Here is a 23,345-nt window from a genome sequence, read left to right on the forward strand (position 1 = left end):
TGTGAAATGGTCGTGGCACTCGTACCCCTCAATGTACGAAACTAACCTCAACGGGGTTGGGGTGGGCTTTGGGGGATGACTCACAAACACGCCCGCCGATAGGGGGGGACAAACGGGTCGGTTGTCCCGGGCCCAGGGTAGCGGGGGGGGGGGGGGGGGGCCCGAAATGAAAAAAAAAAAAAATAAATAAATAAAAATAATTTTATTCTCATTAAATTATGGAATAATTTTTCAAAATGTTTCAAAATATGCCTATTTGTGGAAAAAATATGTAGTATTTGAGTTACATAAAAGCTTGTTATTTGTTTTCTTCCTAATTGTCCTTGTGGTCAAGAACCCCCAACACAAAAATGGTTTGGCCGCTGATCAAAATTTGATGTTATCATTTAATTCAACCATTAGAATGGTCAAAATGTCCGGTCAGCACAAGTCCGGTGCTCAGAAAAGAAGAGAAAAGAGAAGAAGAGAAGAAGAAAATAGATGCCTCATAGATTCTCTACACAAATATTTTAAAAAGGGTAGTGACGGTGAAGGTAGAATTAATAAAGTCAGCATAGAGCAAGGTAAGAAACAGCGCAGCCAACGTTTACCAACCTTGTAACTTAACCTAACTGGCTAGCTCTAATGGTAACGTCCATTAGCGTGTATAAAAACCTGAAGAGCAGAGGGAGAGGAGAGGGAGAGGGAGAAGGAGAGATCCGGGCGCAGGGGGGCCCATCTTAGATTATTTTGTCCGGGGCCCCGGCAAGACTGTCAGCTGGCATGCTCACACAGGAGCGTCCAAGAGCCACGATTCAAACGAGCAGGATGGGAGCAGAAATCTGATAACCCATTGGATCAAAGCGTATTAAGAAGTAATCATCAATTGACGTTCACAGGGATTCTGACTAAACTGCACGCCGCTATGGATGCATTTTATTTATGCTAGTCTGGCCGTCATCTCCTCCATTTCTCTCTTGGTGTATGCCTATCTAGTGGCATCCGGAGGGAGTTTCACCTGCATCCATTGGTACTGGCCCCTGGAAATTAAAGCCAGACTTCGAATGGTTGTCGAAAGTCGGCAGCTTGACCATAACTAACATCCCCCTTGGCTCAGACTGCCCCAGTTCTGACCCAGATTTCTGCACTGCGGGTGCTTTCTGCTTTGCTCTTGAATGGCTCATAATTTAAATTGAGTTTCTGGTGGCGAGGTGGGTGATTATATTGTAATTATGAATGGTGCTGTGGTTTGTTTGGTGAGAAAGCAGCATTTCTGGGCAACAGAAGGCCACTCTTTGGTTTTATGGGCCTCATTTGGGTGTATTTCAACTATTGGCTCTGAATCTTAAATGTCACAGACATAAGTTAATGTTTTATTGAGTCTTAAACAGCCAGGTCTCCTTACTACTCCTGCTTGGCAGGGTTGCAAATTGCAACCCTGCAATATAATAGACTACTGTGGAATGATATTTGAAACTTAGTGTGTGAGTTTAAGTTTAAATATCTTAATCCTGCTAGTTCTTCCACAGATTGTGAAAGCTTTTTCCATTTCAGTTCTTACTGTACAACAGTAAATGTCTTTGTTAAACCTTTTTTTAAACACAGAAAGCTTTTTTTTTTCAAAAGTTCCTCAAATTTTTTTAAGAGTTGTATTTAAGAAAGCAGCATGATACTTCAATAATCTTTTATTTTTATCTGGTTTTAAGTTGTGCTGTTAAAAAAAGGGCAAAGATTTGCATCCATCTGAAGCTGTGTTGCCACCGTTACCATCATTCAATATCTCAAAGCATTTACAGACTAATAACTAATCAGTTATTGTCTTTAAACACAACCCCAAAGGTTCATGTATGAATGTGTAGTTTCCCTGGTAATGTAGACGTCATTACTTTAACGCCTAACAACCTGAACCAAGTACTTTAAATAAATATATTTTTTAAGAACAGTAAATGAATGGAATTAATAAATAAAAAAACAACTTGTTACCACAATCCATGTTTTCTGTAAAATGATGATTTTATGTCAACCTTTATTAGTGACACAACCACCAAAACAAGTCCCTGCCTTAGGTTAGATCATTCTGACCGCTGGATAGGAGTTGAAGGTTTTATTCATTGGCAACTGGCAAACAGTGAACACTACCCAGCTAAGCGGTATTGCATGGTAGTTTAATAAGTCAGTGGATCCTACCAGGACAGTGAAAGACGCCTGGTGCTTCCACCACAACGTGGTGTGAAATCAGTAGAGGGGTTCGCAATCCTGGTCCTCGAGGGTCGGTGTCCTGCATGTTGTAGATGTTTCCCTGCTTTAACACACCTGATTCTAATTAATCATCGTCATCAGCTTGTCATCCAGGGCTGCACAATTCTGTAAATGACACAGGCCGGGTTTCCCAGATCAGTTAAGTAGTTCTTAACAGCGAAAGACTTCTTTCAAACCTTCTTAAGGAGCCTGTGAAAGAAAATCGCGTTTCCCAGAGTCACTCTTAGCTTAAGTATCTCTTTCATTAAGAAGGAAATGAAAGATGCTGCTGACCCAGTCTTTACAACCATCTTAGTGAACAAAGACTCACAGATCCAGCCGCGTCAGGCAAATCAATATCACACCAAGCAATGAGATATTAAAACAATGCACCCCACACAAATTTTGATCTATTTTATACTTTAGATTTATATTGTTTAGCATTTATTGGTGACAGCAAAGGGAAAAAAAAAAGAAAAATAAGGAATAACAAGTGTGTTCCTGTATATGCTTTATGCATTACGCACAAATAAAACGATCATCATGAATATCATTTATTTGATAATTTGGCTGCTATACAGCATGTTCTCGCTGCAAATCAACCGCGTCGCCGTGCGCGAAGCAGAACTGTTTTTATGAACGCATTCGTGCGTCAGCACTTCAGTCCCCTGGACGTGCTGTCGGACCGGGCTGTCAGGCAGCCGGGACACCGATCCTCCTGCCCGAGCCCGAGCCCGAGCCCGAGCGGCGCGCACCTATGTGATGACAGGGAAGCAGCAGCCGAAGAACGGAATCCTTTGATGAATCGTTCATTACAGTCTCAAATATAATCAATGGTGTCGGTTTATATTAAAGAATCTTTTTGCCCAGAAGAAAAAAGAGCGAAGACAACGACCCATAACTATTTTCTTCTCTTGAAAAAAACCCACCGCGGGGTTTAGGATAAAAAGACACGAGTCGGGATGCAGCGTCTCAGAAGAGGAGGAATACGTGCGAGGCGGTTCTGATCTCCGCAATTACAAAGCCCTCTATAATTGTAAAAAGAATTTCACTTATCACGGGTTCTTTTTGCAACATAACCCCTGCGAAAAACCAGGGATTGCTGTAATTCCACGTTGCGATTTGCAAAACTCGCCTTCTCTTGGCTCATGTTTTTGAACGCACACACACGCCCACCACGTTTACTCCCGGTCTCTGCGTGTGGGGAAAAAAAGCCTCACTGTATCCAGAAATAACGGAGTAACGCACCGTTTGGATGAAAAAGGGTCATTGAATTATATTTATCATCTTAATTTTTCATTATAACGCACAGGCAGCAGGGAATTAGTTCGTTAGGTAGCAGTGCTGTGTGTGAAAATGCGCTGATAGTGATCGGTGATCGATTTGCCTGGCATCGATTGATTTGGTTTCAGAACCGGACAGCTGCTCCAAAGAGCTTCTGAAAGAGCGAAACTAAAGAACGGTGTTAAGAAGTCATCTGGGAAACACCCGTATCTTAGGGTTCTCTCTTAAGTGAAACCTTCTTTGAACCTCTCTTAAATCCTTAAGAGAGGTCGGATCTGGGAAACCCGGCCACAGTCACTTGTATCATGGTGCAATGAAGCAGGGAAACATCTAAAACCTGCAGGACACCGGCCCTCGAGGACCAGGATTCCCCACCCCTGAGACTCTTCTCCTCCATTGTTCCCCGATGGTGGAGCGACCTACAAAACTCTGTCCGATCTGCAGGGTCTGTACCTACTTTTAAGAGTAAGCTAAAGACTCAGCTCTTTAAAGAACACTTATGCATTGAAAACACTTCTCTGCTCATCACAATTAGTTAGAAGATTTGTCCAGCTCTCTGTATGACTAAGCATGACTAAGTGCTGCATGCACTTATGACAAGATGATCGTATGATGGGGTATTTGTAGATGTAGCTTTCTTCTATAAATGGACTGTTGTGTTGGGCGGGAAGGGAATTATATATATTCTAGCAGCATGGCAGCATCTGTGTCCAACTGGACTCTCAGCAGTCTGACCAACACTGATCCAGTTGGATTTGATTTCTTGCTTGTGTTGTTCTCTCAGATGTAAGTCGCCTTGGATAAAAGCATCTGTTAAATTACAGTAGTAGTAGTAGTAGTAGTAGTAGTAGTAGTAGTAGTCGTCGTCGTCGTCGTCTTTCACTGCAGTAGAGACTCAACGGTTGAAGGACCATGGAAGATGTCAGCCCTGCAACTAATTCAGCCTCTAAGGTTTAATCCCAGACCCCAGTTATCCAAATCCACCTTCAGTCTGTGAAAAAAAATTGGGTTACACTGATTCCTCCTGATGTCAATGTGAATTATTAAGAAACTACTGTTTCTGAGAGAAAAGCAATCAGCTTTGGTTGGGGGAAAACTTTGAACCAGCGTCAGTCACTGCCCTGTCATGTTACCATGGTTACTAGTATGCGCATAAAAGGCAGTGTCCTCTGTAGGGAGGGGCTTTGGATCAGAGCTGAAGCACAGCAGAGAGGGAGGGAGATAAGCTTATTAACTTGTGCCCACAACAACTTTTAAACCAGGTCCTCATTGCTTTTCAAGATTTCCAGCTACTCCTTTAGGGCAGATTGTGTTACTGTTCTCCCAGAGCCAGCACAGTTACCATTAAAATAAAGCTACTAATAAAAAGTAAGGCTAATAAGAAACTACAATCTTTGTATAAAATTGAGATTCATGAACATCTTTATTCAGGCTATTATGACATTAATAAATACAAATACATATGTTTCATAACACTAAAATTACACTGAGCCGAAGTTGACGTGACGCTGCACGCATATTCATCAAACGTGTGGCGGGGATCTGCACGAGGTAAGGTAAACACTTTTTTTTCTCAAAATGAAAATAATACCTTTTATCTCTGCAATTTGCAGATACGGTCATAGTTAGTTGGTGAATTTTTTTGAAATTATATACACGATGAAAAAAACTGTTCACAAAACTTGCCGCAATATTAATTTAAAAAGACTAAAACTATCAAAAGAAAAAAAAAAAAACCTGTACACAAGCATAAATATATATCTACATTATCTACGCTTGGGGGAAGACTATTCACATACTCGGGTCTAAAATTACAGAATACCTAAATGACAATGACTACTTCTGAAAATAAAGTCCACGCTGCAGAAAACAGTTAAGTCCAGGTAAGGATTAAGACTCTTTTACGTTACTACTGGAACATGCTGTTGTGTTGGAAATATGCAAACTGTGCAGCACGATGCGGTTTGATTACAGTGAGGGACATTTTCATACAGCACATGTCTGAGTAACAGAAATAAATAGAGGAGAGATCATGAGAGATGTCTGCTGCCACTTACTTTGAATTTAAACTAGCATTTAGCTTCTTACAGCAACCCGGAGGTACACAATACAACATTGCAAAAGAGAAGAGCCACAGGGAGAGAAAAAGTACAAGAAAGAACACACAAAAGAAATATACACACACTCATATAACTAAAACTAAAAATACAAATTTTAGAAATCCCAGCAAGAAGCAGGAGTTTGTACTTGAAGCAGGATTAGCGGCTGAGCCGGTTAACTTTGGATCCATGTCTGGATTTTCAGCCTCATGAAACTGGTTCACTTGTTTTGAATTCACCACTGTGGCTGAGCTAAGAGATTAGCATTTATAAAATCTGTGATTTTATAAAAAGTGATCTCCCTTTAGCTCCACGGTCCAACGGTTCTGCTCTAGCTCTGGTGAACCGCGGCTACTATTCCAGTTCGAGTGCGATGTCGCGTTCCAGAAGCGGACCAGAGGCGCCCGTCCACTCAGCCAAGGACACGCACAAGTCTCGCAATTATCTGGATAAACTCCGGCTCTTGCCGTGCACAACATGAACGCGCAGCTCCAGTCAACGACAACAGAAGCGGCGGCGGTACGAAGCAAGTCGCTCTGATGTTCAGACACATCCATATTTTCATGGCAGATAGAGCTGGAGGACATTTGCGAATTCTATCTCCACCATAAACAGTTTTTCTTTTAATTCAATGGGATTTATTTTAGTTTTTTTTTTATTTAAAGGGATTTATCACCAAAGAAGAAAAAAGGTTGTTGCTGTTGACTATAGTCTTTTTATTATTGTAAAAGATTCCTTTGGCATTATATCACAAAATGTGTGTCTTAAGTGTATAATACACTCCAAATTCTTCTTTTTCCCCATTTTTAGCTCTCTTACTTGCTTTACTTATGTTGCCTTTGTCATTGCGATTGGTTAGCTGTTGCAAGTTTTGGCTTTATTTTCGTATGAGCTCAGACAGAAATCCTGGCTTTGTAACTGCCGTTGTGACTATTGAGCACATTCGCCGTTGCCGGGGTCAGTTAAGGTGGTTAAACCACAACTGGATCTGTAGAACCTGCTTCATAGTAGACACAAAAACATTCTCACGACACGAAAACAAACCCTAAAGACATGAAATGATTAAAAACGTAAAACTAGAAAAACATAACATTTGCAATAAAATGTGACATTTTTAAACAAAGCAACATGTGATTCTGTTTCTGTTTAAAATTTCGTTTTTCTTATGTGACATACCAGATGAATGCACTGTTGTTTGGCTGAGTTATGATGCAAGAAAAGTCACCTGACCTCTTAAATACTGTTGCATTGTTGTTAGCGCCTACCATCAGCAAAATAAACATATCAGCATCCACTAGACCCTGTTTCATGTTCAACGGTGCAATCAGCTGGACCTGAACTATTGGACTTGAGCTGGACTTTTCCTTGTTTGATTTGTTTTGTGAAGTTCTGCTTGTTTTTTGTTTTATTGACTTTTGCCTTTCACCTCAGGGCCATCGTGGTTTCTATTCAGATAGCGTGAGAGCGGATGCATAGTTTTGTTTGACGCTACCGCAGACAGAACGTTAACATCATGAGCCCATAAAGGCTTCGTTTTCCTGGAACACAGACCGCTATATTTAGCCAAACATTACACATTCAAATGAGAGCAGAAATCTAAAAAGCACACGAGTATCTTTCTTTTCTAATGAGCTGCAGGACTCACTGGTTGTCCTTTTTGTCCCTTTTGTCCCTCAAATTCACAGGACCTTCCCTTTATTCAAAAAAAAAAGGAAAAGGGCTAACTTCCTGCTGGTTCAGATTCCACTCTAGACATGATTTGAAATATGATAAGACAGACGCATGTCAAAGTGTTTTATCACGTGCATTATCTGCTGAGACAGGTTTATTGGTGGCAGTCAGGACATGTCCGCTTCGCTCTGCATTCTGACTGTCACAGCGAATAAGAGGTTCGTGTTCGTAGTTGCCCGTGTCTTAGTGAAATGTCACAGCTGTCTTTCACAGTATACCTCATGCAAGAAAAAGAGATATTGCTAAATAACTCCCCGCGCCCACCTCCTGGTTTTAATTTACATCCACGGTGCAGCTCTGCAGGTGAGATGAGAGCAGGAAAACAAGCATCTGTAACTGGTTACGAGGACGTTCGGATGAGAAGAGAGCGTGTCAGTTTTCTGCAGCCTCCGACCCCCGGCGTCAGACCTCGGGGAGGTGGTTCCGTCTGTTGCGGCTCTTCCTGCGGTCCAGCAGGGGCTTGAGCTTGGCCAGGTCCCCCCTGAGGGGTCCCGGGGACTGGGGCTGCTGCTGCTGCTGCTTCTGCTGCAGGAGCTTGAACTCCTTCCTCTCCTTGCAGTACTGCTGCACGGCCAGGCTCTCTGCCGGACTGAAGGCTGCCAGGAGCTCCTTGGGGTACAGAGAGGTGGCCAGAGCCCAGGGCGACTGCTGCTTGTCCGTCAGCACGCTCACCATGGCCTCGTTCAGCACACGCAGGCGGATTTTGGCCACGGTGCGTTTGAAGCCGTTCTCGGTGGTCAGGCAGTAGTAAAGGCCCTGATCGGACAGCTGGACGGAGCGGAGGAGGAGCCCGTGTTCGGTGGAGAGGACACGGTCACTCAGCTTCACCTGCACAAATCCACATGTTTCATTCAATTAAATGTTAATAAACACTTAATGTCACCACAAGAAGTGACTAAATGACTTAAACAGCAGTGAAGTTACTCTTTACTTAATAGCATGCAGATAAAGGGCCCTTGATCTTGATGAAAACTATTGTTAACAGCTCAAATGACAATTTGAGCCTTTGTAGAACACAAATACAAATGCCAAAAACAGTTTTTTGCCTGTACTCCTCGTAAAACTTCTGTCGTTCCCTAATTCAAGGTTTGACAATTTGTTGAGAGACAAAACAGCAACAGAATCATCAGAACCTCCTCAAACCACAATTGCAAAATCCCGTTCTGCAGGACAACTTTCAGACAGTCAGCCTTCTCCTAGTTAGTAAGTTAATAGTTAGTTAATATTTATTTTGGTCAATCACAAACTATATATACTCCTATAATAGCTGTAAACTCTGGAACTCACTGCTATCAGAAATTAAATCTATCTCAGATTTTAAAATGTTCATCACCAAAACTAAAACCTGGTTAAAGAAAAATCTAAACTGTACTCATCTGTGAATAGTGTGTATATTTGTGTGGGACAGTGGGTGAGGTAGGTTTTATATCATGTAAATGCAATATTGCATCATTGAATTGTATGGTCTTTTTAATGGATGAATATGAATTTGATATTGTACTGCAATGTTGTGGAAGAGCCCAACTGGGGACTGGAGTTGAGAATTAGCACTAGCTTTAAACCCTACATGCATGCTTCTGAACTATTATTTAAAAAAAAACAACAACACTCAGTTATTACAGAAATATTCTGACCCGTTTTACAGTAAGAATCCATAAAAGATGGGTCGCTCTGACCTCAGCAGCCTCTTTGGCAGCTTTATTTAACTTTCCCCAGCCGTCAAACGGGATTCTGCCATTAAAGATCTCAAATATTTGTAAAATGTTCCCCCCACGCCCAAGATCATTTTTGTATCACCACTGCCAAGAAACCTTCAGCACGTTAGTCCTCAGGCGATTATTATACGGTATGGATTCCTACTTTATGTTTTCTGTTTGATGGTGTATCAAACTTAACTTTCGCTGGGACAGCCCTGTTTGGATAAGACGGAGGACATTTAATCAGTTACATCTTCAGGGATTTTTGTTTTGTCCTTGACTCCACATTAGCGCGTCGTAAAGCACTGATAAAGCGGGCTGCAGCGCTGACTTTTGACCTCTGCAAATGTCAGACGAACCTCTTTCCTCCTGTCGTTGTCCCTCTGGATGAGCCAGCGAATAGACGCCTGGGGAGGCTTCGGAAGACACTCTAGGAAGGTGGTGTTGTTTTTCACGCCGTACTGCATCATCTCCACGGCGTTCCTGTAGGCTGGAACAAACACACACGCACACACACACAGACACACACACTTGGAGTCAAAGGAGGCACGTTGGACGTCATTGGCTGACAGACACGAAGCTCACAGATGGACTCAAATCTGTCTCAAGTCTCTAGAGTGGTAATGAAATGTTGGCGTGGAGCTGGCTCTTGCAGCCCGACCAAAGCCCACCCACACTTCTGCTCCTCTGAACAATGCAGCCTTCAATCTTCAATGCAGCTCGCTTTCCCATCATGTCATCCTTGTAGATCTTAAAGAAGGATCATCGCTCAGCTGGATGTATGACATGGACGTGACTAATTGGACGCGGCGACCATATGGCCGGCTCCCCGAGCTCTTGTTCACTTAGAGATGTAAACTGTTCACGGAAATGGGAGACACCGGGGAGCAGATCCGTCTCCTCTCACTAAACTACGCCCATGCTTATGGGCTGGATGTGAGCACCGGGTCTCGTGAACGAATACGCAAATGGTCTGGAACACAAAGAAAACATAAAATGTCCCACTTCAGACCAGAAAAATACATATTTACAGCCCGGTTCAAATGGTTTAGGTCTCAGTCGTTTGATACATTTTTTTTTGGGGGGGGGGGGTTGTTTTGTCCCATGCCAGGAGAGTTTATACCAGGGGTCAGCAACCCAAAATGTTGAAAGAGCCATATTGGACCAAAAACACAAAGAACAAATATGCCTGGAGCCGCAAAAAATGAAAAGCCTTGTATGTATAAGCCTTAGAATGAAGGCAAATGGCGAAAGGCAAAATATCGAGAAAAAAGTCGAAATGTCGAGAAAAAAATCGAAATGTTGAGAAAAAAGTCAAAATGTCGAGAAAAAAGTCGGAATGTTGAGAAAAAAGTCGAAATGTCGAGAAAAAAGTCAAAAAAAAGAGGAAATGTCGAGATTAATGTTGAAGTACAATCTCGAGAAAAAACTCGAAATGTGGAGAAAAAAGTCGAAATGTCGAGATTAAAAAGGAAAGGAAAACGTAAGAAAAAAAGAGAAAAAAAGGAAGAAAGAAGAAAAAAGCAAAAAGGAAAAAAAGAAGAAAAAAAGAGTAAAAAGGAAAAAAGAAAAAAGGAAAAAAAAAAAAAAAAGTCAAACATTTTTGAAAAAGCTCCAGGGAGCCACTAGGGCGGCGCTAAAGAGCCGCATGCGGCTCTAGAGCCGCGGTTTGCCGACCCCTGGTTTATACAAAGCAATAAACTCATTTCTAACAAGACTGATTGACAGTCGGCTCAGCTGGCAGCTAAAGCTGAACAAGCGGTGGGCGTGTTCCCGTCGGCTCACAAAGAAAAATGGGCTCCAGAACTGCTCCTAGGGCACTAATGTGACTGATGCTGTGGCTCGGGTTTTTCTTTTTTTACAGTGCATGGTCTGGTTCAATCCAGGAAATGAAGAAAACCGCAGTTCTTGAACTGACCACTAAGAGCTGGCCCTAAAGGCGAGTCAGAGCATAATCATTTTTATTTTCAGGATTAAAAAATCTTATGTGCCTTTGATTGTTCTAACAGAAAGCTGCAACTGCTTTTGAGAAAGGTGCCCTGGCATCATCTTGTGGGATATTTTGGTAAACTAAAGCCCCCCCCATTGTAATAAAAAGGTGGTCTCGAGAGTCCTAATCGTGATGCTCCCTCCACCATACTTTACCATTAGGGCAATGTTTTCAGTGCTAATCTCTTTGTGCCGTATTCGTGCCAAGTCTTGTTCCCAAAAACATTCAACTTTTGTTTCACCAGCTCACAAGACATTCCTGGTAGCATCGTAGATAACCAAGGAGTTCTTTGGCAAACAAAGTGATGTGTTGGCTTTTGGAGTGCATTAACATCTACTGTGGAAATCTGCCATGTATTTTTATTATTTACTGGACTTCAGGTGTATAAATGACACACCTTTTATTGCCTCTACATGCATATATTAGCACAATTGAAAGCACTAGTTTACAAAAATAAGGTAAGCATAGCATTATTTACCTTTTAAATTGAATCCCTTACACTGAGTGAGTGGATTTCCATGCATAATATCCTGCCTCCTGCTTCTCCTAGAAAGAGAGAGAGAATAACATCACATATTTGGTCATAAACACCCTGAAATGAAACTGTGCAAAGAACATTCGCTGCCAAAACAATAAGAGGAAAATATGACAATGTTATTGTGGCCGGCAGACCACAGTCATTCCTAACAGCTTGAGGGAGAGAGCGTGCAAACAGCTGGCACTTTTCAGAAAAACAAGGACTCTGGGCTTTTGTGTCGGGACCAAACTAAACCTGACCCGAGACTGACTGAATTGCACAAGAGACACAGCAGATACACACACAGAGGTAACAGTTTAGAGGCGAGGTGTTGCTCATTCGTTGGAGTCTGTGTTATGTCTGCACACGAGCAGCGAAACAACAATAGCAGAATCTGTGACGTGCTTTACTCTCGGAAATGGTACTGATGGATCTCAGCCATGACTTGCCCCTCATGACCTGTGAATGATCCTTTCCTTTTCTGGTGTGACATCAGCTGCTTCCCTTCTCTGCAGCTTTTGAAAAAGCTGTTTCCATGAATGGCCAACCTCATCAGTCAATGTCAATGCTAATTAGGTTTCCGAAACTGAACCCCTCGCTTACATAATGTTTAAAAAAAGATGCCAACTGGACACCGAGACGCACCTTTTCCCGGTGGGATAGAAGCGGGAGCAGCTCAGTCCGTCCCAGGCGCAGTAGGGGTCTCTGGCGAGGCAGCAGTCGGCGCAGGCCGAGCCGTAGGCGTGGCAACGATGCAGCGAGACCTGCGAGACCCCGACCTCCGAGCTGACGTACAGCTGTTGCTGCAAAGCAAACAGTTCAAATGTCAAACCCCTTGTTTGTCTTAATAAGTGGCCGCCTGACGGGGAAATGAGGCAGAGTGCCAAAACAATTACAGATTATCACTTCCTTGCCTTTGCGGACGCTTGTGTGCATAAATTGTCCTTGCATTACGTACTGGCCCCAGGCAATGAAGAATGCATTAAAACTGTGCAACTCGATTAAAAATACGGAGCAAAAATACTCAAGAAACTTACTTTTTTGGGGGATATTCTCAAGTTTGTAACAGGGGTTTGTTCCTGAAAAAGAAGCAAAAGAACCACATTCAGTTTCACATTAAAATAAACATTTATAAAGGAATATTTAGGATGTTTTGGGGAAGAATGTATGCACTCATATGGATAGTGAAGCAAATGCTTGATGTGGGATAAACACAGGGAATATGTAAAACAGTATCCTCACAAATAGCGGCATTAAATCTGCTGGTAATGATCACTTGTGTTGTTGTTGCCTAAAGCCCCGTTTACACATAGTATTTACTCTGATAAGAAACTGATATTTCCCCCGTCTACGTTTTGAAAAATACCATAATTTATAATTTATCAGATCATTTTCAAAATCTCTTCATTTACACGAACTCGCATAAATACACTGATTTATAACACAAGGGGTGCTATGAGCAGCGAAACCTACAGGGGGCAGTGTAACCAGAAGCATAAACTCATGCCAGCCAATCGGAATCCTGGAAAAAACATCAACAAATGACACGAGTAACTACAGTGGCCAAACAAATTGTAAACACAGGTCGCACACATGACACCGGTGATGTTTCTGTCGCATAATGTGATGTTCTGAAGCCCAAATGTCAGTTTCCCTCTGTTTACAAGCAAATGTGAAGACAGAGTTTTTGCAAGTCTCCACTTTGCCCGGAGTTTTCAAAAATGATAGTTTTTGACTGTGAGCTTCTTTTTTTTGGGGGTAAATGAACGGCCAAAATGCATGAAAACCCCACCGATTTTTGCTACGTGTAAACGGGGATTAAGGCTAACTACGCCCTTACTGTTTTCATAGGCGTTAAGTGTGCACATCAGGTGCTCCTAATCAACTGTCCTCTGATGAAATGATCACCAGTAGGTGTGCAGACCTCTACAAAAGCTGTTGTTTCTGAAGTTTGCTGGTCTGGAACATTCACGTACTGTATGTGATAACGAAATGCCAAAAAGGAAAGAAATTAGCAAGCTGTTGCTGCACAGCAGTCTGGACAGGGTTATGAAGCCATTTCCAAGCTATATAGAGTCCGGTGTTCGTGGAAGGCAAGTGGAAGGCATTCAAGACAGCTGCCAACTTTCCTTTGAGAGAAGGTCCAAGCAAACGTATATCAAGGTCAGACAATTCTCAGACGTAGACGTCATTGGTCCTGTCAAATGTTAAAGGCCATAATAGAAGAATAAAGAATAAATCCACTTCTGTCACTTTTAAATAAACTGCAAGACGTCTGGAACAGCGTCCCGTTGACAGATGGGAGCAAAGGGAAGTTGTTTGGCATGATGCCCTGTGACATGTTTGATGATGAAGGTTCTTCACCATCAAGCACGGCGGTGCTGGTGATGACCTGAGCACCTTCCCGTCATCACAGTCGGCCATCAATTTCACCATATTTCCCAGAAGCAAGCATTGAAGGACTGCTGTATCCCAGGTGTATTTGAAAGATCAAAGGATGTGGTCACACTAAGATAAAACAACATGTGCAAAGGTTCACTCCGGGCCAATAACCAGACTCTGTTTCCCACCATTCCACGCTGCACTACATCTATCTCATCAGTGCCACTCTGCTTCATATATCTCTTCGCTTTTGTGTTGTGGCCAAACACACCCACCACCTTACCTTACCGCCTTTGAATTTAGAAAAAAAAAAAGATTAAAGTGCAAAATGGGGGGAAAAGTGTGGAATACAGACAGCAGACCTTAAACACTTCCAGCTCCTCCAGGATCAGATCTTCGTGCAGGGACTGATTGCTTGGCAGCACAATCACCTTCTGTATTGTACCTTTGTCTGGAGGGCAGAAAGAGAGGTCATGAGTGGTAACCACAAACACAGAAAGGGCCAAACAGGGAACAGTAAGTGAACTAGGAACCAAATGATGCAGAAAACATAAGAACAAAACAAGTCTGGTTCCTTCTGTCCGCGTTGGCGCTTGAATCAGGCTTCATAGTCTTGTCCGCTTTCAGCAGCAAAATGAACTGTGGCAGCAGTGGGAGTGGGACCTCTTAGGCTCTCGCCAGGGAGGAAAAGTTACCACAAAAAGGGCACGATGCAATCCCCACCACCATCGATACAGCTGTTCCTGTGCAGGGAGCTGGGGGAGGCGAGCGGGGAGGAGGACTTACAGTAACAGCTCCTGCAAACGCCTGATAACGGCGAGCACTCGTCTTCCAGACGAATCAGCGTTTCAGGGGCAGATATGGTTACGAAGCACTGGCTTCTCTTCAGGACAGCGGAGGCTGCTGGGTAAACACAAGCAGCTGTGCGAGAGTCCCGGAGCAGTTTGCTGCATGCAAATGTGCACACAACGGATATGCTGGAGAACAAAATGCCCACGTCACTCTGTGTGCAAGTACACATTACTCTGGGTTACGGGCACAAAAACCGACCAGCTTCCTCTGCACTAAATATGAGCGGGACTCTCTTTGTTCATCATTTAATCTCATGTTCGCCATGAATGGATTAGAAAGTTCCTCTGAGCTCAGACTAATAAAAGTCTCCAGACTCCTGCGGTACACAGAATTCACGAAACGAATCAAGAGAAGCACAAAGCAGCCACTTAAGCGCAATTACAATTTGAGGCTTTTCATGTCCTAGTGTTTGTTTCTGTTCACTATTTGTGTTTCTATGCGTTGTTTTTACATCTGTTAATTGTTTTTTTTTATGTTTTCTTTGGGGATATATTCCCGTATATTCCCATTTTGAGCTTTAGTGTAGGTGTTTATATCATCAAGCCTTTTAACCTATTTTTAGCCATTTTGCATCTGTTTTATGCCATTTTAAGAAATTTTCTTAATTTTTAAGTCTTTTTATTTGGAGTTATTAGTCTTTTAAACCACTTGGTATAAATTAGTCCATAGTGGCTTTGAGTGGATTTATTTTGAACATTTCAACCTTTTTGTACCTTTTTGATCTATTGTAGGTTCCTATGAATCATATTAGTTTCTTTGTCACCTTGAAACCATTTCAAGTCTTTCTACACCTGTTTTGAGTCACTCTGTTTCTATTTTAAACATTTTTACAATCAGGTTTGATTGTAGGTGTGTCCAATGTCTTTGTTTCAGTATTTAGTCATTTTGTAGCTGTTTATAGTTTATTTTGTGTTGAATCTCTTTTATGTAACTATAAGTCATTCTGTAACTTTTGAGTCTCTTGGTTTCAGTTTTGATCATTTTCTAGCTGTTCTGAGTCATTTTAACATCTATTTTTTAGTCACTGTAAATGTCTTGAGTCATCCTACTTCATAGCCGTTTGTAATGGTTTTGCAACTGATACTTTGTATAGGTTTTGCATCATCCTGCAGCTGTTTTGAGTCAATTTGAGCCGTTGCAGATGTATGGTGCATGTTTTTCCAGTGCAATCTCTTCTGTAAATATTTTGAGAGTCTTTATTGCTGTACAAGTTTGGTGGGGTTTTTTTAACACCCTTTTCAGTTTTTTAAAGAAACTTTGACAGTCAGCCAAGACAGTCTTTGGACCAGTTGTTGCATTTTACTCCTAAAGCTCTAATCGCACTCTTAAAAAGACCTTTAAGCCCTTGACCTAGACTCCCTCAGTCAGTCTGATGACTTAGTGCTTTTTAGCCTGAATGCAACGACTTTATTATCTGTTTATCTGATAATGGGCTGCAATCAGCCTCGATTAAGCAATCATTTACTCATGAAACACGGCAGTGACGGTAAACACAAGAAAAGACTGAATCAGCCTTTTAATCTAACATGTTTCCGGATTAAAAGGATAAATGTGAATTACTATTATAGAATTTTACTTAATATAACAATAACCTAATAATACAGAGCAAAATAATGTATTGACAGTATTGCTTGCAGGAGTGACCCAACCTTTCACCTACATCTCCACATTATCCTGTCAAAGGAGCATGTTGTGTTTAATGATGATGCCTCAGAAGCTGTGGCAGAAAAAGAGACAAACTGCAGGACATGTGCTCGTTCACACCTGTTCCCAGGAAGAGGACTTGGTAGTTCCCATCGGCAGCGATGACCTGGTCCACGGCCACGGATGTGTATCTGTAGTCAGCGTTGGTGCGGACCACCAGGGGTCTCCTCCCCACCGGGTAGATGGGGTTGAACATGACCGGGTGGTTCCGGACAAAGTTCACCACCTCGTCTGGGAACTCCTTTGTCGTGTGGATGTCGGGGGTGAAGGCTCCTCCAGGACACTGAGGACACACACAAACATCAGGCTCCTCCAGGACACTGAGGACACACACAAACATCAGGCTCCTCCAGGACACGGAGGACACAAACAAACATCAGGCACGTCTTCGTCTGGATGCAGCAGCATGTGACGAGTGGGGACAGATAATTTGTGCTGATTACAAATAATATAATATATTACGAATAATAGCACTGACCAAAACACCTGCAGAAATACTGCAGGAATGACATAGCAGCAGTTAAATGCAGCCTTCTGTAAGCTTTAAATATCCACTGGGCTTACATCAAATACATCAAAACACAACAATAAAAAACACTTTTCTGAACTTATCAATATGACTCTGTCCTTCACAGGATAAGTAACATGGATCACTGCAAAAACTCAAAATCTTAACAAGAATATTTGTCTTATTTCTAGTTAAAATGTCTCATTTTAGTAAAAAAATCTCATTACACTTAAAACAAGACTCATCACTGGAAAAAACAACAATTTTCACCTGTTTCAAGTAGATTTTCACTTAAAATAAGTAGAAAAATCTGCATGTGGAACAAGATTTTATTGCTTGTAATGAGAAGATAAATCTTGTCCCACTGGCAGATTTTCCTACTTATTTCAAGTGAAAATTTACTTGAAACAGGTGAAAATAGTCAAATAAGTTATTTTTCTGGTGTTATTTTTCTGGTGATGACTCTAAATGTTGAAATAGCAGTAAAACCACATTCATTGATGAAATGACATAAGGGATGGAAAGGGGGGATGGCAGTTTTACAGGGGGGGATGATTGTGACTGTTTTTATTTCAGGGGGGATGCCACCCCCCTCATCTCGAGTACTAATATATATATATATATATATATATATATATATATATATTATATATGCTTTATTCATCAATTTCACCAGTACTGCAGTTTAATGCAGTTCTTTATATTGTCTGGTTCATAAAACTTTGTAACATCTTCTTCTCCTTTTGGCTTTCAGTATAGGATTCACCACAGTGGATGAGCAGTTTTAAAAAGTCGCTTCACCGACTCATGATGTGCATGAGATAGATTTGTGCGTCTGAATCGTAGGACAGTTGATACTGACAAGGATTTTGCTTGATACAGAACTCAGATGTGAATACTTTGGACTATTTCTTTATTATTAGGTGCAGTTTCAGAATGACGACAAGCTCTGTTGGTGTGATGAGGTCGATCTAATTTAAAAAGGGAAACAATGTCGTTCCTGGTTTGAAAAAAAGACAAATAAATCTCAAAACTTTGTAACTTTAATTATGAAGGATTTCTCAAAAATGTACAACCACTTTCTGTAGCAATACCATTTCTGACCACATGGGTGCAGCAAGTTCATGTGTCAGCCCCTGCTCTAAGACCATCTTGTGGTTAGTAGATGTTTTGCTACATAGACTGGCTTTACATCTTTACAATATCTTTAAAGACATATTAAAAAAAAAAAGAAAAAAAAGAGAAGAAAACACAAAACAAGAAAACATTGCAATAATTCTGAAAAGTTTTCCAGATTTAATATCAGAATGTTACTGAATATTACTGTATCTTTTCCATATTTGTTATCTAAGGTTTCATCTTTTAATTATTATTATTCATTTATGAACAGTGCCGCTGATAAAACTTTACACTATCAATTAAATTCTGCAGAAAAAGAGAAAAAAGCCCACGATTAAAGGTAGGGTAAGTCATTTCTGGTTGACATCACACTTTGTGATACTCCCCCATTTCGCAAACTTCCCCCTGTCTGTTCTTTTTCTTTTTTCAACGTACTCATGAGTGCAGCTAGTGGTTGGTATGGAGTTATACTCTGAATGCGACAAAAAAGTGTCCCAGGTTAGAAATATATTACATTCCTTGCATTCTTTCTCAGGTTTGACATGTATAAGGACTTTTTCTGACGTCCTTTAGGGAATTCTGCGCTGAGATGAGTAGTAATGGCTGAGTGTGCTGAAGATGAACTCACAGTTCCTGGCCGTGGGTAGGGAATGCGTCCCTGGAACGGCACCCACTGGAAGTTGGGTCCCTCTCTGTGAGCGAAGGGCCCGTTGAAGACGGTGAGGATGTCTGCCATGTTGTACACACACACTGCAGAGCCTTTAAACACGGAGCTGAGGAAGAAACAAGCACAATACGGATTCAGGCGCCGCAGCGGGAACCTAAATTAACATCTCAGAGACCCACCCAGCAATAACACTGCGTAGCTGCTTCTAAAGGCCGCGGTTTTTGAGGATGTGCAAGTCATACATCCCGGGAGGAACTGCTGTCACACGCCAATGATGACAGCTCACCTATTTCCTCCTCGCTATGTGATGTGGTTTGGCTCAGACCTTTAAAAACAACACTCCTTAACACATAAAAGGGTCTTTGTTGGGGAAGAGAACAGAAGCATATTGTGCAAAGCAGAGACGAAGGAAAAAACACAGAGTGGAAATACTTCTAATATCGAGCAGAGAGACCCGAACAAACCTCAAAATTTGGTTTGGCTGACTTCTCTGAGCCTGGATACACAACTGCAGACTTTCTATGATCCTGAGGTAACAAGTGAATCGGGGGTTTGTGGTGGTCTCACCCTGAGTCACCCAGACGAATGCGATTAGAGACGGGAGCAGATGGATCGTGTCACCATTCCTGCAAACCTCCAAATTCACCACGCGGCCCTGGCGGCTGATTGAAAGCTGTTCAATCACGTTTGTTCAGTGTATTTGTTTTCAGTTCCCACAAAGGTTTACCCAGTCTGCGGTAAACATGTTCTTTGTTGGCTTGAAATGTCAAAAACAATCATGTTAAGGTCATCCCATTGTGATGGTTCAGGTTTCTAGAGTGTGCTCAGATGTCAATGTTGGGGGTTTCCTTTTTGGAAAATAACTTTCAACTCTCCTGGGTCTTTCTTTTCCACGGAAGAGCTTTGAAATATACATTCATCCATTTTTTGTAGCATCTTCATCCTGTTAAGGGTGATAGGAGGTCTGGAGCCAGTCATTAGGGAAGAGGGGACCCCCTGGAAGGGACGCCGGTCCATCATCCAACACATCATTCTTATCATTTATCTCATTTAACGTTGACTGAAAGCGCTTTCCTCAAAGTTTGTCAAGAATGTCACATTCATCATTGCTCATCCCATCGGACCAGGTCATGAAAACCTTAAATCCATCAGGAAAAGACAACTGGACTTTCTTGTGGTTTTTGTTTCGCATCCCGTCCAACAGAACCGTAATCTGCAACTAATTACTAAAATGACGGATCGCGACTTTGGATGAAACAAAACTTGGATCATCAACAAAGACAACAGCAGGAGTGGCAGAGGGAGGTTGCTGGTCATATTTGTGCAACACGATTTGGAGGAAGTCGCTACGCCGATCCCGTTGGTATTCAGCATGGACCCGCCACCCGGCCCATCTCCAGCTCCTGTGATGCTGGTGAAACCACCGAGGTCGGCCAAACAGACAGCAGGTCGTCATGTTACGTAGAACCAGTCGATAACGCCCGATGACTCGTCTTCCCTCCCCTCCATTCGGCTTCGGGCACCGGGGAGACGATAACCCGACTTGCATCCTTACATTGCGCAGCACGTTCTTTGTCCAGGGATAACAACGAGGTCTAATCTGAAAATGCAAAGAGTCTGCAGGTGGAAGCTGGGGAGCTGGTGGGAGTGGGACACATCTGAAGCCATATAAGAGATAAGTAACTTTTGTTGCTTAAACATGAACCAGATGGAGTAAATGGAATAAACCTTGCAGAAAACGATGAAATGAGCATGAAACGCTGCTGGAGACGGCTGCTTGACCAATTTACTTTATAGATTTTCCAGCTTTCAATTGACTATTATACGAATATGCAATACATTTCTGCATCCAAACATCACTTTTTGTGTAATAATATTTCATATCTGAAGGCAAACTTTAGAGCAGGCCTTCTATCAAAGGAAACTGCTATTTAGTAGCCATTAGTTAACATCGGTAACTCACCAGTTGAAATGTATTTCTCTCTGATACTACTAATCTTTGTACTTATTTGGTGTCTGATGCCTTTTCTGGCTCATCTTTCAGTCTATTTAGCATCAAAATGTCTGTGCGGATCTGTATTCTTTTGATTATTAAACGTGTAGCCTGACTACTCTTCTACAGTTGTTAAACAGCTTTAAATGTCATTGTAGCCTATAATTATACTGTTTTTCCTCTGAAAAACCTTGATTTTGCTCTATATTCCTACACTTGGAGTCACAGGCGCTGTTAGCGTGTGAGTTGCCATTAAAACTGTCATTACATCTGTCATAGACTTGTCTGCACACAGGAGCACGAACTTACATCAATGAGCTCCAAAAGAAAAAAAAGAAAAGAAAAATGTCAGATTGAAATTTTCCTTGAGCTCAAAAAACCTTGATGAGAACATTTATTCCACACACTTACAGAATACATCCAACAAAAGAGTTCGTGTCATTCAAACTCTGTAAACACGTAAAACGCAGCAGGAGCTCTGACGGGGACAAAAAAACGTCAGATTGGAGGCCAGATGGTAAAACAACGAGGATGCTGTAACAGATCGCTTATCCCAGCCGCTTTAGAACCTGACATGTGATGTTTCTCGTTAACGGACACATCCCTTCCTGCTGATATCCAGTCACTGATTAACATAACCGCCGAAGCCTGCAGGAATGTTACAGTTGGCTTCATCGGTCTTACCTTGTGGACGTGAAGACTCCGAACACCAACAAGCCCTTGGGTTGATCGCTTTCCAGCAAAAATACACTCTCTGAAAAGAAAAGCAGAAGCGAACGCATGTAAAAAACGTGCACTCCTTTCAGTCCAAATACCTGCAACAGACTTCAGTCTGCAGCTGAACACTCATGAGCACATTGATTAAATAAAAGCAGCATTGATCGATGGAGCCTGATGAGAAAAAGCAGGTCTAAAAATGATGAAAGTTAAGAAAGCAATGGTCTATTGTGCTCTGAAAAAGAGAACAAGATCGGCAAAAACAACTTGGAAACTGTTGTAAAATTGACAAAGAGCTCAAATCCTAATCCAGGTCAAACATAGGAATTTCCGCGGATTGTTTATGGAAAAAATAACCGCTGGAAACCCTGGACCTTAAATAGCAAGCTTTCAAGAAATTCGGATGTCTTTGGTTCTTGGCCATACATGACTTAAACTACCAGAATTCTTTCAGCTTGATTCATCGACCAGCCATGAAAACAAAACATGGAAAAGGAACACAAAGAACAGAAGAAAGCAAGTGAAATGTGTCTCTTCCATGCACCGAGTTCATCGAAGTGAGTCTCCGTCCCATCGTCCTCCAGCACCGAACACACCATCCTGGCCTTGAGGAAGGTGGTCCACTTGTTCACCAGGCTGCGCTGCCCTCCGATGTCATTCTGCAGGCAAAGAGGTGAACATAGAAACTCAAAACCTCAAAACATGTGGCATTGATTCCTCTGCGCACGGACGAAGGCACTTACTGGACAGACCCGGGCGACCATGGTGTGGATATTTTTAGTGTTCCCACTGTTGTCCGTCAACCTCTCGCGGAAGAAGAAGTACAGTTTGGCGTCGTTTGGGTCCGTTCCGTCTGGTATCAGGTGAGCGTCGATGAAAGTTGGCTCTGGATGAAACAGAGACGATGAGGGGCTTTTGCATTTTAACCAGAGGTGTCAAGTAACGAAGTACAAATACTTTGTTACCTTACTTAAGTAGAAATTTTGGTTATCTATACTTCACTGGAGTAATTATTTTTTAGATGACTTTTTACTTTTACTCCTTACATTTTCACACAATTATCTGTACTTTTTACTCCTTACATTTTAAAAACAGCCTCGTTACTCTATTTCATTTCGGCCTTTAAAAAAAAAAACTATCCAATTAAATTCAATATTAAATTGCTCCATCCAGATAGAGTGAATTTGGTTGTGGTTGTTTCAGATGTTCTTGTCCAGTTTTGTTCTTACATCCGTTCCCTCAGATTCCTGCAACTAAACTTGGATGTACATTCCAATAAAGGTTAGGATAAATGATAACATGCCTCTGAAGTTTGACTTTTTGCACCATTACAATACTTATAGGAAACTAGTCATCATATCTTCTGCTCTCTGAAACACATGTTAATGCTCAATAGTACACATATATGGTTCTTTAATATATTTGCATTATACTAAGATGCATTCATTTTCAATGGCTTTTTTCCTTAATGGCTTTTCCCCCCTGACATTACTTTTACTTTTATACTTTAAGTAGTTTTGAAACCAGTACTTTTATACTTTTACTTGAGTAAAAAACTTGAGTTGATACTTCAACTTCTACAGGAGTATTTTTAAACTCTAGTATCTATACTTCTACCTGAGTAATGAATGTGAATACTTTTGACACCTCTGATTTTAACACAGTGATTACAGGACATAACTTATTTATTGAATGAATAAAAACGCATATTAGGAGCCTTTGATGCAAAAAATGAAAAAAAAAATTCCAGTTGGGGGAGAAGGCCAAAACTCATAAAATGTAATAATTTTTCAGTTAGTTTAAGCATTAAGACTGACATGACTGGCTTGCTTGCATTCTTACAAGTTTCTAAATTCAGAATGCATTTG

General features: G+C 41.6%; 1 protein-coding gene across 1 annotated transcript in view; it reads right to left on the reverse strand.

Annotated features, from left to right (window-relative positions):
• Window positions 1–6,285: 6,285 nt before the first annotated feature.
• sema3c (sema domain, immunoglobulin domain (Ig), short basic domain, secreted, (semaphorin) 3C) overlaps window positions 6,286–23,345 on the reverse strand; it is a 60,687-nt gene continuing 43,627 nt past the window's right edge. Inside the window, exons 8-18 of the mRNA XM_061715312.1 lie at window positions 22,221–22,363; window positions 22,022–22,136; window positions 21,445–21,514; window positions 18,729–18,873; window positions 16,534–16,756; window positions 14,280–14,368; window positions 12,573–12,614; window positions 12,181–12,338; window positions 11,497–11,564; window positions 9,388–9,518; window positions 6,286–8,159 (exon numbers count right to left, since the gene is read on the reverse strand). Of these exons, the coding sequence (XP_061571296.1) occupies window positions 7,734–8,159; window positions 9,388–9,518; window positions 11,497–11,564; window positions 12,181–12,338; window positions 12,573–12,614; window positions 14,280–14,368; window positions 16,534–16,756; window positions 18,729–18,873; window positions 21,445–21,514; window positions 22,022–22,136; window positions 22,221–22,363 (1,610 nt within the window). The 3' untranslated portion in view covers window positions 6,286–7,733. The remainder of the gene's footprint in view (window positions 8,160–9,387; window positions 9,519–11,496; window positions 11,565–12,180; window positions 12,339–12,572; window positions 12,615–14,279; window positions 14,369–16,533; window positions 16,757–18,728; window positions 18,874–21,444; window positions 21,515–22,021; window positions 22,137–22,220; window positions 22,364–23,345) is intronic.

This window comes from Cololabis saira, chromosome 23 (assembly GCF_033807715.1).
Source record: "Cololabis saira isolate AMF1-May2022 chromosome 23, fColSai1.1, whole genome shotgun sequence".
Classification (NCBI taxonomy): Eukaryota; Metazoa; Chordata; class Actinopteri; order Beloniformes; family Belonidae; genus Cololabis; species Cololabis saira.